The sequence below is a fragment of the Equus quagga genome, chromosome 3, assembly GCF_021613505.1.
Source record: "Equus quagga isolate Etosha38 chromosome 3, UCLA_HA_Equagga_1.0, whole genome shotgun sequence".
Lineage (NCBI taxonomy): Eukaryota > Metazoa > Chordata > Mammalia > Perissodactyla > Equidae > Equus > Equus quagga.
Genome location: NC_060269.1, coordinates 105,295,398 through 105,311,845, shown reverse-complemented (window position 1 = coordinate 105,311,845; position 16,448 = coordinate 105,295,398). Strand labels below are relative to the sequence as shown.

General features: G+C 32.9%; 1 protein-coding gene across 6 annotated transcripts in view; it reads right to left on the bottom strand.

Moving 5' to 3' along the window:
- Positions 1-700: 700 nt before the first annotated feature.
- The window catches only part of EPHA5 (EPH receptor A5), a 329,244-nt gene continuing 313,496 nt past the window's right edge, over positions 701-16,448 (bottom strand). For 5 of the 6 annotated variants that reach the window (XM_046657571.1, XM_046657573.1, XM_046657572.1 and 2 more), the window contains 3 exons: positions 15,970-16,163; positions 13,084-13,239; positions 701-5,316 (listed from right to left, as the gene is read on the bottom strand). In XM_046657571.1, coding sequence (XP_046513527.1) covers positions 5,211-5,316; positions 13,084-13,239; positions 15,970-16,163 — 456 coding nt within the window. In that variant the 3' untranslated portion in view covers positions 701-5,210. Of the gene's footprint in view, positions 5,317-11,790; positions 13,240-15,969; positions 16,164-16,448 lie in introns of those variants that run through there. The other variant, XM_046657576.1, reaches the window with a different exon arrangement.

The following is a 16,448-nucleotide window of genomic DNA, read 5'->3' as shown; positions in this document are numbered from 1 at the left end:
TACCCGGTGACAAAGAAATCAGAGCGTTTACATGAGAATATCTACTAGAATATTAAATGGTATTCCTTGTAATAGTGATTTTATGCATAGACAAAGGAGTTATAGATTATTTCCCTAGGTATGGTGATGCTACTTTTCAAAATGTAAATGTAAAAAATACAAATATGAATCATTTCCTTGAATACAGCAGATTGTTTGTTATGCTTTTTACAAAAGGAGACCAATATGATATAATATATGCAGAAAAATTGGGAACATTTATAATTAATGACACCCCTTGTTGTAAGAATGCAACTCTTCCACCTTAAGCCATAAGCAGATCCTTGGCAATGAGAAGATGACCAGCTAGTGCTGGTCAGCAGAAAGTCTCTTTTGCAGATGGTGCACACAGTTTTCTGGTTTTTCAGGTAATGTTGTATCACACTGCCACAAATTAACTTCTAATTAGGTTTCACATAATTATGCTCATGTCCTATATTCTCAGTGTCCAACTCTAGTTTCAAAAAATATTCTAATGCAAAGATTCATGAACAGGTCTTGGAGGCAAATGGATGCTGATTGAATTTTAAATATTTAGCATAAGAAATTTAAACATTTTATTAGAACTAACCAAAATAATTATACAAAGGTTGTAAGTTTAAAGTCTTTTGGGGGAGGGTCAAGCATGACAATATGATTTAACTGTATTCAAAGGGTTTTTTTATTTTCTGAAAAAATATAAAATTTCATATCTTACACTACAAAAACATGTACACAAAGCAAATGCACATAGAGCTTCAAATGGGGAAAAACAATACAGAAATGCTAATTTCTCATGGAAGTAACGCTGAGGCAGGGGCTTGAGATATTCTGGTGCCTAGCATAGAATAAGATGCGCTATACCGCTGCTTCTTATCTGCCTGAAACTAAGAGACTTTCATAAACATATTAACAAAAGACCGAGTCTAAGTTTTATTCCCAGACTATTAGAAATGAAATTTGCACACTTTTAAATAATTAATTGTGAAACTATAGCAGTCTGAAGATTCACAAATATGTTGACCACTAAAACTTCTACCGTTAATATAGCCCAGCCTGAATAAACATGACATATTTTGCCACCTTCAATTTTTTTCATTTACATTTAAAAGAAACAAATGACTTTTGATTCTGATTATTATAAATAGACTTTTTTGTTTAAAGAATTGGTGTCTTCTCCTAAGCCATAATTACGTGGTCATTCTGAATAAGAACATTCAATCTTTTATGTGTAAAAAGATTTTTTCATAAATCAACAAGAAATGAAAAGAAAGTTCTTATCTATTTCTCCTTTGATACATTACTATATAATTAACAACATAATAGAGAAAAATACTCAATGTAACCAGCTGTGCTACAGAGTTGAAAAAATGACTTATTCTAGTTATTAATCTCAAATAAAACTAGCATTCTGATTGTTTATTCTTTATCATCATCATCATCTTATTGTACCTACTTTTTATTTTCTTTGATCTTAAACATCTGGCAGGACATAAGCAAAGACAGTTTACTATCAGACTCAGCTTCCTTTTTCCTTATTTTAGAAAAAACAAAATGAGAAAAGGATCTTATTCTACTATGCAACATCATACATCTAGTAAATTTCTAACATCTGACTCAGATAGCATTTGCCATCCAATGCACAGTTACAGCCAAAAATGTCTTCCACAGGTAAATATCTCTGCTTGTGCTTCTGAGAACCCATTTTAAATGGGAGAAAGAATGGTGTTAAAACAATCTTTGACTTTCACATAGAGATTAAATAGCAGACATGCAAATACATGTGTTCAATTGATATTAATTTTTCATTTGAAACTATCTCTTCACCATTTCCAAATGGTTAAAATTCTTTCACGAACTGAGTTAAGGATATTCTGTATTGTTTTGGCAACTCTGACACTAATGCTGGCCACAGTTAAGTTTAGATAGAATGTCAGACTATAATTTTTACAGTAATTCTGTCACTTTAGAACACTGACTTGGTGATTAAGATACAAGAAAGAAAAGACCATGCACATTAAATTTTTGTTTTTAAATGGGAAAATCAGAATCTTTACATTTTTACATACAATTCATACATTTCAAAGGCCAAGAAGAACAACTGGTAATATGTCATTTTTACATGGGAGCGAATGGCAAGATTAGGAAATGAATTATGATTGATAAAAGTAGTAATTGAGTGACTTTAACAGGTATCAGTAAGTTGAAGATGACTCCCTTCTTGTACCTATTTTTCAAAGTTCAACATGGAGAAAGACTCATGCCCTAACAGTATTGTTACTGATAGTTACAGTAACATTATATATTATTTGACAAATCTATCTTATGTGCTAAAATTATTGAGTGTATGTTTTATTTTTGGTTGTCTGGTGGGTGACAAAATGAACCAAAAGGATAAGAAATCACACAATCAAGATTTGTCAAACCTTGCTCTGGGTTACCGCCTCACTGCATTTCACAAGAGCTGCCTCTTCTCTTTGTCCCACTTCTCACATTTATAGATGTGATTGGCACTTCCCAATTGGTGACATATCCAGTGGTGAACAAATATTTTAGAAAGGAATTATTCCTTTCTAAGGGGGAGGGAGGAAGTACATCTTATTTGAAAGTCTCTTTATTTCTTCTAAAATCATATTGACTTTCCTTAGAAATTCTCAGCCAAAGTGAGATATGGATGAAATTCCTATCTGTTTTACTTTCATCTCAATTTGCTTTCCAAAATGACCACCAAGATTGCAAAGGGAGCAAATAAATCTGATCCAAATTAATTTATAATGTTCTTTTGTGAAAAAGAGGAAGTCTACATTGTAAGTTCAAATTCTAATCACTTAGATATACTCTATCCTGACCTTCCAAACATCTTTAAACATATAAAGTTAGAAGACAATTCAAAAAGTATCTTTGTCACGCGTAAGTAATTGTGGTTAGTCCATCAGCTCCAAAATTTATGGTAGTTTTGCTTTTAAATCAATAAGTGTATTCTTACTTGGAAGTTTTTCAATTGTTACTTTATCACTTAGATTCAATTATTTTTACAAAATTGAGTAAAGTGCAGTACAATCTCCAATTATTTTGTACAAAAGGAATTAGTTAATTTTATGTTTCTTAAAATGAACAAATGCATCTTTAATAATGGTGATACCTGCTTACTTGTGATTTTTATCAAGACGGTGTAAAATCCACATCCCTCTACTTTCTCTGGGAATTTCACTAAACTAATACAGTATACTTGAAGCATAGTTTGTGCGGACGCATGGTATAATATAGACCTAAAAAGGAATTATAGCACTAACTGGACAGAACTCAAAATACCATTTGAAAATTGTTTAGAACTTTTTCTTTTTTTTTTTTTTTGCTATATTCTTTAGTAAAGAGTTACTTTACTGCTTAAGTAAAAGGTGGGAAGGGTAGAAAGAAGTTATTTCCCAAAAGTTGATTCCTTTACGTGCTAACATTCAACTAAAATGGGTGCTTGAGAAAGAGAGAGACCCATTAACATAATGCAGGTATATTTCCTATGGAATTCATTAATCCAGGCTACTCTTATATACTATTGCCATTGATAAATCATGAATAGGCTATATTTTGTTTAAATGCTGTGCTCCTTAAATAATCACATGTCATCCCATAATTTCTATAAAGTGTAATCCTACAAAAACTGTGGTTGTTTCCCCAAGGAGCTCAGTTTTGTTCCAGTTATAATAAAAGTAGAATTTATACCACAAATGTCAGTCTTCACCAAGTGTGGTATACAGAACATATCTTATTTCCTTTATAAGGCCAATTAAATAATACTTTGGATGGATTCATCACAATAAATTCAATTCGATGTAACTGAATACAAGATGAAATTACCAAATGAATAAATAGCCACTAACAAATGAAACGTAAGTCTTGAAGTAGGGAAGATTCCAAATATATATGTTTATCATCATTCCATTGCTGCCTTAGTAACAAAATTTCTAGAGCTGGGCCACAAGGGAGATGGTTACAAAGGATTAACACTTAGGGGTAATGCTTAGTGCTATGTACCTGGATTTAACAACATTAACAGAAGCCTGCACAGTTAAATCCTTCTACATCCTGCGGAAAATGTGCCCTTCGGTGTCAACTTTGCTTGACAAGATATTTTCTGGGACTCAGAAAGGTGAAATTTCTTACAGGGGTGCAAGATTAATGGCTAGAAGAACTCCATTGTCACAGATATCACAAAGTGTTTTTAAAAAGCCAAAGGGGATTTAATCTTATAGACATTTCCTGTTAGTGAATGAAGAGATTTAGTAGCTTTTGGACACATGAGAGGAAAAAAGACACAAGCTTGTGTTCAATTTTGTTTTACTGCTTCCCTATTTTTCTTATCGATATTCTACTCTGGAACACTTGTTCCTGTATGTTACTAAAATTAAAACGCCATTAAAAATGCAAGCAGAATGGTAATGCACACATGTGAAAGCATACACACACAAAATTCCAACTTAAATTGATTCCTGGGTATATGGCAAATTATACAGTATATACACATTTATTACCTAATAGTTTCTAGAAGAGCAACTAAAAGTAAATTTTATAACACAGAAAAATAAATATACACCCTGTATTGTACTTGTCCTCACTCAAGCAACATGTTTATACACTAGTTTCTATAACTTAACGCTGTGTAACAGCATTTTAAAATTACGAAAGAAGATATCTATTAAGAAATTATCTAACCATATTGCTCTTCAATACACTTATGTAGACAATTACGACTTGAAGTAAACTTCAGTAAATTGCAGCTTTTGTTAGCCCACAAATGGCTATACGACTTTTCCTTTCAAGTAGATTCTGGGAAGTTTTGAGAGGGGCTGCCTTAATTCAGTCTATAAAGGTGCTGTATAGAGTTATATATTTCATGTACAAAATTTTCTAGAAGCAGTGGGGAGGATTTTGCTGTTGTAACATAAGATAACATTTAACCTCATGTTCTTATTCCATGCAGGTTATATTTGCTTCATGAAAAATGAAGACACCAAGAGGAAGATAAGGAGATTTTAGGAAAACACTGGTTACAAATTCTGTGGCTGAAACAAATGCTCCCTAAGGTTTAGAAATCACTGAATATTCCCTTTTTCCCCTTTTTTGTTAAAATAAATCTCAGAGCTTGTTTACAAAGTGCAGAATCATTCACTTGAGGAAGTGACATTAAAATGAAGTTACAACGGCACCATCCCATTTACCAGCTGCACCTTCATTTCTTGAAGGCTGTTCATGATCTTCTTCTGGTGACCGACAAGAGTCACTCCAAGCCGCCTCAAATCCCTGCGTGAAGAAAGCACACATTGGATGCATGTATTGATTCAATTTGTAGCACACCTCAATAGTCACGCTGGCAAAGAGGCAAACAGTTTGCAGAAACTAATTAGATTACAGTCCCAATTTAGACACACAGGGTCCAATTTACAAAGGCAGGCTCCAAAATTGTACCTTGAAAATCTGCTTGCAGTTAAAGAAGTAATTATAACAAGGAGTGAATTAATATATATTTGCCATCTTTTTCGGACATCGTTAGTTTGGTGGCACAGACTGGTGAAAAAAACAAATTTGCACAAGCTTACCAATAAATATTTAAATTGAAGGGTACAATTTCATTGAACAGTTTTGAAAATGTGGACCTACAATATGAACAAGCATTTCTTTTTTGCTAAAAGAGGGGAGTATAAAATACACTTTTAAAATTTCACAGCTAAGCAGATGAAGACAAAACCTCTTCAAACGACTCAGTCAGTACAATTGTTTTATATAACAGATATCTTCAGGGGATAATCATTACTATGTCACTCTTAGAACACTTCCAAATATTTTACTTTTTACCTTGAACCCAAAGTACCACAGCTTTGTTCCTTTACCAAATAACATCCAGCCTCTTATTGGCATTTAGAGCATTCTGAAGATTACACGCTATCAGAAAGATTTTTCAATCAAGATACTTTCACCCCGTTTCTTTTTAACAAGCTTATTATTTGAAAGAAAATTACAAATGCTTAGATTTCTAAACTAACAGCATATTAAGCATATTATGGAGTTCAAGGCCAGTGACCATGGTGTTTAAATGTTATTTCATAGGATATTCAGGAATTCTATTCTTCTAAAGCATGTATTTGGCAAATATAATGATTCAGGTATGTTTGGAAAATAATACTAATTATAAGAAAAAATGAGCATTAATAATTCGAGATTTTTAAAAGACAAAACTGTTTGCCATGTTACATTTCTTTAGATGACTACCTTGTTGAACACACTATTAAAAGTAGAATATTTTTGCATTCAGTAGATATATTAATTTTAGATTATTTTAGGATTTTATAGAATTGGATACAATGATATTAGAATCATTACACGAAAAATTGAATAGTTTTGGAAACTCAAGGAAATCTCTTAATTATCAGAGGATAGAAATTAAGTAAATGGGTATTTAGGCCTATATGTATTAGTATTAGAAATAATTGTTTATTTAAATAATATCTTAAGTTCCTTTTTCCCTTTATGTGTTCTTGACTTCTTATGAGAGTTTTAGCAAATGGCAAGTAGCTAAAAAAGAAGCAACAGATACTTATGGTGGTAACACATTTGTACCTTGGAATGTAAATATTAAACATTAAACTGAGGAATTATTATAGTTATTGGACATCAAAGTACGATTTAATGACAGGAATGGTAGGCATGGAAGGCAGTCATCAACGAAACTTAAAAAACAGTAAAAATTCACTTTGAAACAAAATCACTATTGTTGGTTATGAAATAGACTATAAAACAGCTAGTTACAGACAAATGCAAGTATAACACAGGCTGGAGTTTAATCTCATTTCTCCTCATAAATCAGTTTCTCAGCCTTGCCCCTGTTCGCATTACGGGCCGGATAACTGTGTTGTGGGGCTCTCCTGTGCACCGTAGGATAACTAGCATCATCCTGGCCTCTACCCTCCAAATACCAGAAGTGCTTCACCACCTCTGGCTGTTCTTTGTGACAAGACAAAATGTCTCCAGACATTGCTAAACGTCCCCTGAGTGGCAAAATCTCCCCTGGGTGAGAACCCTTGAACTAAATATGGAAACAACAGGTGGCAATTAAGATGTCCTTTTCCTCTGTGCTAGGGAAATATCTAACCTGATGATACAGATTTTTGTTCATCTCCTTTTATGGATGAGGACATAAAGTCCTAGAGAACTTACATCACTTGGCTAGATAACACAGCCAATGGGTAGCAGAGCTAGGACTAAAACCAGGAACCTGACATCAAAGTCCATACTCGTGAGACATGATTTTGAGTAAAGGACTTCAAATTACACACAATTATTTATTCATTTGCAAAACGAGAACTCTGTAGATATAACATCAAATATCCAAAATTCTAAAAGAAAGAAGATATTTAATGAAGGGAACTGAACACACAGTTCTTTGACTGAGGCTATGGTAACCCAATCTATACTTCATGGTAATTTCAGTTATGGGCTTATTAATATTCTCATGTTTCCATGTGTAACTTATGAACCATGAGGGACTGTGTAGATGTGGGTGTTCACGGGTGCTCACTAGCATACTTTGGGCCTAAGTCAGGACAAAAGGGACTAAAATTTCTTAATGTGAAAACGTCCAATCTCTACTAGAGAATTTAAATAATTAGTAATTGAAATGAAATTTTAAAACATATGTTTTATCATATGCTTTATAAACCCAGAGGAGATTCTGACAAATGCAGGTTTTAAAGCATTGATGTAATATATTTGTACTTAAACTGCACAATTCTTAGGGCTAATCCAATTATTAGGAATGAGGTTCTGAAAATAATCATTACAGTTTATTCTAAAAGACCTAACAGAAAATTTGTTTCCCCACTCAAACAGCATAAACTTTGCATATACAATGCCAAAACCTTAATTTGAATTTTGTGTGTGTCTATGTGTACATATGTGTGTATGTGTCTTTGTGTACTCTATATAAGGGCTGGACCCTTGGTTGTTTTGTCTAACCAATGTCAAATCCCTGGTTTGACATTTTCATTTCCATTGTATTAACGTACTGTTATGTTATATGTAAATATAACTTCATTCTCTGAAAACGACCACAAGAAAGATTCTAGTTCAGTGCCTTAGGAATTTAAATTTTTCCTGACATCTATATCATGCTAAAGAATGAGCATTTTGAGGAATTGCATTGGATTAATAAGTACATTTACAGAGTTTGTGTTGATGGGGAAATAAAATAAAAACCTTTCTTCAGAACATTTCATTTGTCTAGATTTTAAGTTTATTTAAATTTTCCCAGTGAACTATGCATAAAATTTTATTTCAAGGTCAACGGACAATTTGATTATTCCCTAAGATGCATATGGAAGGAAGGTCAGACCAGGGAAATTCTCGCTCTCCTCTCCCTCTCTCTCTACCTTCTGACATCCCTCCTCTCTCTCTCTTTCCATGGGAGAAATGGAGTTATAAAAACACAGCATTGCATTTTATATACTGCCATAAATTAGGTGTGTCTTTAATGGAACACTGTTGTTTTTTAAAATCTTACCTGTCATTTCAAAAGCTGTCAAATTAATGTGCAGAGGTTTAGAAAATAGCATGATTATAATGCATGAAATGTACATATACCTTTAGACAATGTGATTTTCAGTGAAATTTTAAAGTGGGGGGAAAATAAGATCATTTATGCAAGTTACAATTGTCCTTAGCAGCAAAGTAGTTTCTTAGAAAATACCATTTAATATTTTTCTAATGATATTAAAAATGAGAATTAAAATAGTATTAGCAAAACGTTTCTAGTAAAGGTTAAAAAACTTGATTCCAATACTGTTAAATTCATTAAAGTATTTTCTTTTAAGTAGTTTTGTCTCACTTTTTTGTGATTTCTAACAATTCTCATTTTACTCCTTAAAGTACATGGCAAATGGTCAATTTAGCAAGAATAATGTGAGAAAAATTTGATAAAAATTAAATAACATTTTAAATTTAATGATGAAGTTGCTGCTCTATTTACAATGGTATTTGGAAATGATGCAAGATATGCTCTTTTACTTATTTCATTTTTCTATGTAGGAAATTTTATAGCTAGGCAAAGTTTTAAGTGCGTCTCCTTTATAAATATTATACTAATTTTATCATGACCACGTGTAATCTGAAGTAATACCCAAAGCCAACTCTAATGATGACAAATTATATTTCAGCATAGGCTTATGAATTTAAACATGATGAGAACAGTATTCTTACATAAAAAATAGTTTGGATTTTGTCAACAAAGCATGATTAGTTTTAGAAAAGCTGCAAATATAATGAACTGCCATTGTTGTGATTACATTCCAGCATTTTTTCAAATGTTATTCCATAATATTAAACAATGGAAAACACTAATATTATGATACTAAAATGGCAGAATGGAAAATAGAGAATAACAAGAGGTGTCTAGTTGATATCGGAGCAACTCTTGATTATTCAGGATCTAATTCATTCATTTGTGGATGAGTCATTCCCTTACTCATTCTTCTCCCTTCTGCTTTACACACCTTTTACCCATCTCACTGGTACTTAACCCCACCAACAGTGGCTGGACAGGAGAAGGGAGAAGAGACACAAACGAATATTCATTAAAGTTCAGTGTTTATTCTTCTTGTCATAGTTTGATCATGCAGCTGTATGCTAGAATTTTTTGGTTCATTTAGAAGAAGCCTGATAATCATTTATATATCTACTGTACAAGATAAATATATTTATGTTTGACAAGATGGGATTAACCATGGACTGGTCATGATTTTCAACAGATGAGACATTGTGAGGGTTAGACTAGAAGTTTTAGCTTAATTACATAGAACACAGGGGATAGTAAGTACTCCTGTGTGTACTTTAACTGTATAATAAATTATGCATTATGACTTTATTAATAACTTAAGAAATCTATTTGAATTAGTTTGTGCAAATTTTGGCTCTAGATTTGGGAAACTTTCATTTTAGTAGCTTAAAACCCCCACTTTAATAAAAGATACTAACTGGAACCTCTTCAGCTCATTTTCTGAATAATCAAAAGTTGACAGCACTGGTCTGACAAGAAGTTTAAAAAGTAGATGTAATACGGTCCTTAATTCAAATCTTTTGATTCAATTTGCAACTCTCCTCAAGCTTACAGTTCCCCCTGTGGACAACAACTCACTACACTTACACACCATGGTAGAGATTGCACCATTACTGCCGCGACAATTGTCCTAACATGAGTACTGGGCACGGAATAGCAAGGTTTAGGCACAGAGAACAGCAGACAGAAACGTCTAAGGTTGAAAGCCACATTCATTGCACACATTTTGACTCTAAGATCTCTAAGTTTTTCATTTCCTTTCCACAGTAAGCCATTCACGCATGTACTGGCAAAAAAAAAAAAAAAAATCATAAACAAATGAAATTAAACTTTTATGAAGGAAATTTTTACCGAAATACGTGGTTTTGAAAGATTGTAATTTTTTATTCTTTCTTTTTCTAAACCCATCATGAGAACAAACTTGGTGGCATAAGTGATAACACATTTTTCTAGTTTAAGTATATGGCAGTTTTATCTTTTGCTTTATATTAGTTGATTTTAATTTTTTAAGTATTTATTACAAGTATAAATGTATTCTTCCAGTTCTCAGTTTTTATTATGCCCTAACAATAACACTGGTGATAATATTTTATTATATATTTTAAAGGCTCCATAAAATTAATATTTAGATATAAGACTATGTGTAAAAACTCATTATCTAAGTGTTTAAGAGCTTGTTTTTGCCTTTATTGATATCCCAGTTCCTTTGCCATAAGTCCTTAATAATGACTGACTTTTTTCAGTGAAGGGCAAGTAAAATGCACGAATCATCTTTTTCTTATATTCTTAAGCAAACAAGTAACTGATTACTCAGTTTTTTGTGTTATTTAACATAATATTTTGATAAATATGTTCTTACCAAACAGGGAAAATGTGGTCAAAAACACAATAAACAAGAGGACATATTTTTAAAGGTACTGGACTCTCCCAGAAATCAGCTTTGCTGGCGGTAAGGTTTGCTGGCCAGGTAGCCAGGAGGGGACGTGTTATTATTATAGGCTCAGGAACCTGAAGCAACTGACACATGGAAACCAACGTTGTCTGAACAGGAAGATGTTTTAAGTCTTCTAATTTCACTTTACTCTTCTTACCAGAGTTAATAAATTAAAAGACAAAATATCTGAAAGGAGCCAATCTAGGAAAAGGAAACAAGCTACCAGAGTAACAGAGGTAGAGAGAAGAAATTGCACCAAGTAGAGAGAAACTCACCAGACAAAAATTACTGGAGACTAGAAATGAAGTGGAGAACCATCATAACAAGATAAAAGAAGCTATTATGACTTGAAAGAAAAACATACAATGTGAAGAGAGTTTGAGGATAGAGGGGCCAATAGGAAAGTAAAGAGAAAAGGATTAAAGGAAATAAAAAACAGTGAAACCATAATGCTAAAATATTCAACATACTTATAGTATTCTGGGGCCCCAAAGAGAAAAAGTAAAATAGAGGCAGTCAACGAAAAAAACATATTTGTGATTATAACTATTCTGTGAAAGGAAAAGGAAAAAAGTAGTGGATATAAATACATATATGTGTATGTTCTATTTTAATAAAAAAAGAGACATCGTTTAATGCAAATAATTTTATTATATATTTACAAATAATCTGACATTGGGTAGAAGAAATACCTACAGTATCATTTTAATATAAAATGACAAATGACTTTAATAAATTAAAATGACCATTTTTTACTGAAAAATTAAATAGCAATCATGTAAAAATAGTTTTAAATTATCAGTAAAATTTTCTGTTTACTATTTTAAATATAGCACAAATGAGTTCTTTGAGTGTCCAAAGAAATAATGGGCAAAGCATATGTGTCATTAACTAGATATGATTTGGTGGTGATGGTGAGAATGAGATTCAGTAAATCAAGAGAGCAAGCTGAGTGGTGATTTTAGGTACTTTAGTTATAGATATAAAGAAAGAGAAGTACTGAGAATGTGACATTAACTGGTGATAAATGATGGTACCCTGTAACCTTTTGTGTGGATAGGCAGTGAATTCAATGAATCAGAAAATGCCAGAATAATAGAAATGGTGAGACAGAACTGCTCAATGCTCATATCACGTGAAGTAATGGAATAAGGACTGTGGTTTAGTGCTTTAGAATGTTCTACCATGTTCTAATACTTACAACAATATTTTAACCTTTGAATTTGTAGGTAATTCAAAGTAAGTTAACATTATATTCACAGGTTAAAACATTATCCATGTTAATGTCATCTAGATGGAACCACCATAACGACAGTTAATTTTCACAAATAAATATTAGGCTAAAATAATTACACATACAGAGTATATAATAAAATACAAACAACTTACAACCTTAAAGAATTTAATATTTAACTCTAGTGTTTTTTATTTAATAAGATTTGATAAATTTTAGCTTAAACGTGCAAACAGAAAAGGGCACAATTGGTTCCACTGAGATTGTACCAAATAACAAATCAGAGGCAGGATCTACCATATCATTGGATTGCAAGAATATAAGGTGCACCACTTAGAGATTAAATGAGATTCCTGCCTGGGGAGCTTTGTTTAAGCTGTTGTTACCCGGGTATTCATCAAAGCCAAAATTTAAGACTGTGTTCGTTTTTGCATAGGACTAGCCACACCAATTGTGCTTACAGTTGTTTCGTTTTGTATTTACATTCATATAACATAGGTACCAGTATAAAAACTTTGTCAAGAAAACATCTTTTCCACAACACAAAATACCAGTATTTTGCCAAGGAGCTGTTATTCCAATTATTTAAATATTTTTTGGAAGCAAAGATACTGGCCACAAGTAGCATTAACCATGCAGTTGTTAACAATACAGGCTAAAAAAGAAGAGGTTTCTTTGAAAGCTGCCACACATGGACAAAGGTTAACTGATTTCCCTTGACCTCATCCAGATTGGTTTCTGAACAAGTTTTCTCGCCCCAGCAATTATGTAAAAATTATCAGAAAAATTACTCACTCCAAGGTCACCTGAGCCACAGCGTCCATTGAACTGTATCCATTTTCCATGAAAATCTCTGTATACCGGCCCATTTTGATTGCTTCTAGCCATTCACCTACTGATCTGTAGGCCCCAGATCCCAGTGAGCCGTGTTCTGCCATTAAATTAGATACTCTAAAACACAGAAAACATAAACATTAAAAGCAACATCTTAACTCTTTTATAACGAATTACATTGTAATGTTAGCTCATCATCAATGGGTCTTCGGCTCTATAAGTATATTTATAAGGGAAAAATATACAAAAGCTAAAATGAAAGAGAATAATATTTTGAAAGACAGAACACAAAATCAGTCTATTCAGATTTTTTTTTTACCCATAGTTAATGAGGACTTATAAAGGCTTAATAAATAAATCTTCTTAATATAGAACATTAGCTAAAAATTCAACGTAGTGATTCAGATGCATTTACTTCCTGCTATTGTTTTGTTTGTAAAAATAATACTGATAATGTTACCAAATATAGAGACACAGGATAGTTTGTGTAATCAATTGCTTCTAGACTTTGCTCTAGGAATTTTACCCATTTTCATGTTTCAGATAGCACCTATTTTTCTCCAATTTTCGCCTCCAGCCTAAGTCTCTCATATATTTATATGCCTACTTCATGCTCCCTATTATAGTATGTGATACAACAGTGCGCTCCATCCTTGTCCTCAATCCCTTCACAATATATTGTTGCATATACCATCCATTCTACTTCTAATATATTGCACATCTGACCACTACTCCTTATACGATTTGTCACTACCCAGGTTAAAGAAATCATCATTTCTTACCTGCAAGACTATTCTAGCACCCTAGTTATCCTCCTAATCTCTACTCTTATTCTCCACTCCAAAACCAAAGTTGATTTTAATGTTTCCTTTTGTTCAATATCTCTCCCCCGTCATTGTGTTGCTCAACACTGCATACTCAGCACCTAGCCCACAGCATGACACAGAGTAGACACATAAGCAGTTGTTAGATGAATAAATGGATATCTTGTAGTGAGTTGTAGCCATTAAGCAATGAGGTCAAAGATTGAAATATACGAGGAAACAGCTGGAAAGTAGGATGTTGAAGTTGAGATTACGGAGGAGTTGCAATTTTTGGTAATAGCAAAGTCTAGAACATGACTATGAGAAGAAGAGTCCAAAGTAGATTAGAGATCAAAATCACTGAAGGAGAAAATTTCCAGGTATTGAGAGAGATTCAAACATCATCGACATGATTGCTGAAGTCACCAAGTTTTGTGACATGGGTAGAATAGAGAGAAAGAGATAATGAATTAGGAACTAACACCTTCTAGAATCAGGATTTGTAGATGACTGAATAAAGACAGATAGAGAATGGTGTAGTCTTAAGCCAAATCTGTTTCAATGAAATCTAGCAACTTTATTCTATATATTGCACACAAGGAAATACGAAAATTCTTTTGAGATATTTAAACTGCTTTCAAGTGGTAATGATGATGATGATATAAATTAACACAATTTAGAACATAAAAACATCTGTTTATGATTTCCTTTCCTTATGTCCATTTGTGACAACTGAACATAATTCAAACAAGTAGATGAGAGAAATAATATTTTACACGATAATAAACAATTTAAAAGCGGATATTTTGGGAACAACATAAGGAATAATCACTAAGAAGATGCATTCTCCAGTTTCTACCAAAGAAAGTTAATGAGGCCTGAACACAGTTCATTCTTCATTTGTATTTAAACATGACTTTTCGCCTAGTAAACAAGTGCTATGTCAGAATCACAGAACTTGTGTAACTTTGCCAATGAATTGTTTCTCATTTAGCTCATGCTAATAGTCAGTCAATTCAATTACTGCCATGACGCTTTTGCTTGTAAAAATAGACAACTGCCTTTAGTATAGAGAAAATAACAATCTGGTAAATTTTCTAGTACAGAATCAAACTGATTTATTTTTTGAGAGTATAATTCTGTAATCTTTCAGTTTAAAGAGAAAAGCATGCTTTACAAACATACAACATTATCTAAATGAATTCATGTGCATTCAGAAAAGGAAAAAAAATCATGCTCGGTGCTGGCCCTGTGGTCTAGCGGTTAAGTTCAGCACACTCTGCTCCAGTGGCCCAGGCCCAGTTCCTAGGCACAGACCTACACCACTCAGTGGTGGCCATGCTGTAGTGGCATCCAACATACAAAATAGAGGAAGGTTGGCACAGATATTAGCTCAGGGTGAATCTTCCTCAGACACTAAAATAAAATAAAAATTAAAAATGCTCATTTTCTCCTACAAATTTTTTTCCACAAAATTACTCATTTATCAGTTTTAAGTTTTGTTCGAACTGCGCAGTAAATGATTAGTTAGCCAACTATCTGTGTACAATTGGACAGGAGCAAAGGGTTCCTATAGGGGTTGGCAATGTTCTTAAAATATGACAGACACTGAAATCTATTGGAAAGAAATGAAAAGCAACTATTGTTATATATCTCTAGTTTAAAATGCATCAGTGCTTAATTGGCTTTTCCCTATTATAATCATGTTTTCCCCCATCTACACCTATGTGGGATCCAAAACACATCAAAACACAAGCATTTGAATGGGTTTTTTTTATGCCACTTGAACTTGACTACAGTTGACATTTTTCTGAAACTGGCATGTGACACTATTAGGTCAGGTCAAGATACTTTTAAATATAATTTAATCTTTATATCTCATTCATTGTAAGGGAGTAACATTATGCAAAAACTAATTAAAATAAATCAGTGTCATATAGATTCATACATTAACTTGTACAAAAATAATTTAACTGATTTAATATTTGTGGCATCAATCTGAACTAGCTACATTCAGGAAAATCTCTCAGGTCTGGCCTTGTACCTGCTCGATGCATTAACCAGCGTCTTCAAGCTACTTGGGTTACGTATCAGCTTGTCCAACATGTTGACGATTTCATCAAACTTGGGCCTGCTATTTCGTTCTTTCTGCCAGCAATCCAGCATTAATTGGTAGAGAGCAGCAGGACAGTCCATGGGGCTTGGCAGACGGTAGCCTTCCTCAACTGCTTTAATCACCTGTGCAAAGCAAAACAGAACCATTCCCAACACCACAAATTTAGTATAGCATAGCTTGAGAAATTTCCCACTATCCAACTTTCATCCTTTCTTATTCTTACTTTCGCAATAATGACTAGCATCACTATCTTTAAAATCCCCGATTACTCCCATTTACAGCAAAATAAAACGACATAAAGAAATAAATATACTATCACAATATAAAAAGATAAGCTTTCTTCACAGATTATAAAGAAAATAAATGGTAATCATTTTTACCTAAAATCTTGACGAAGGGTGATTTGT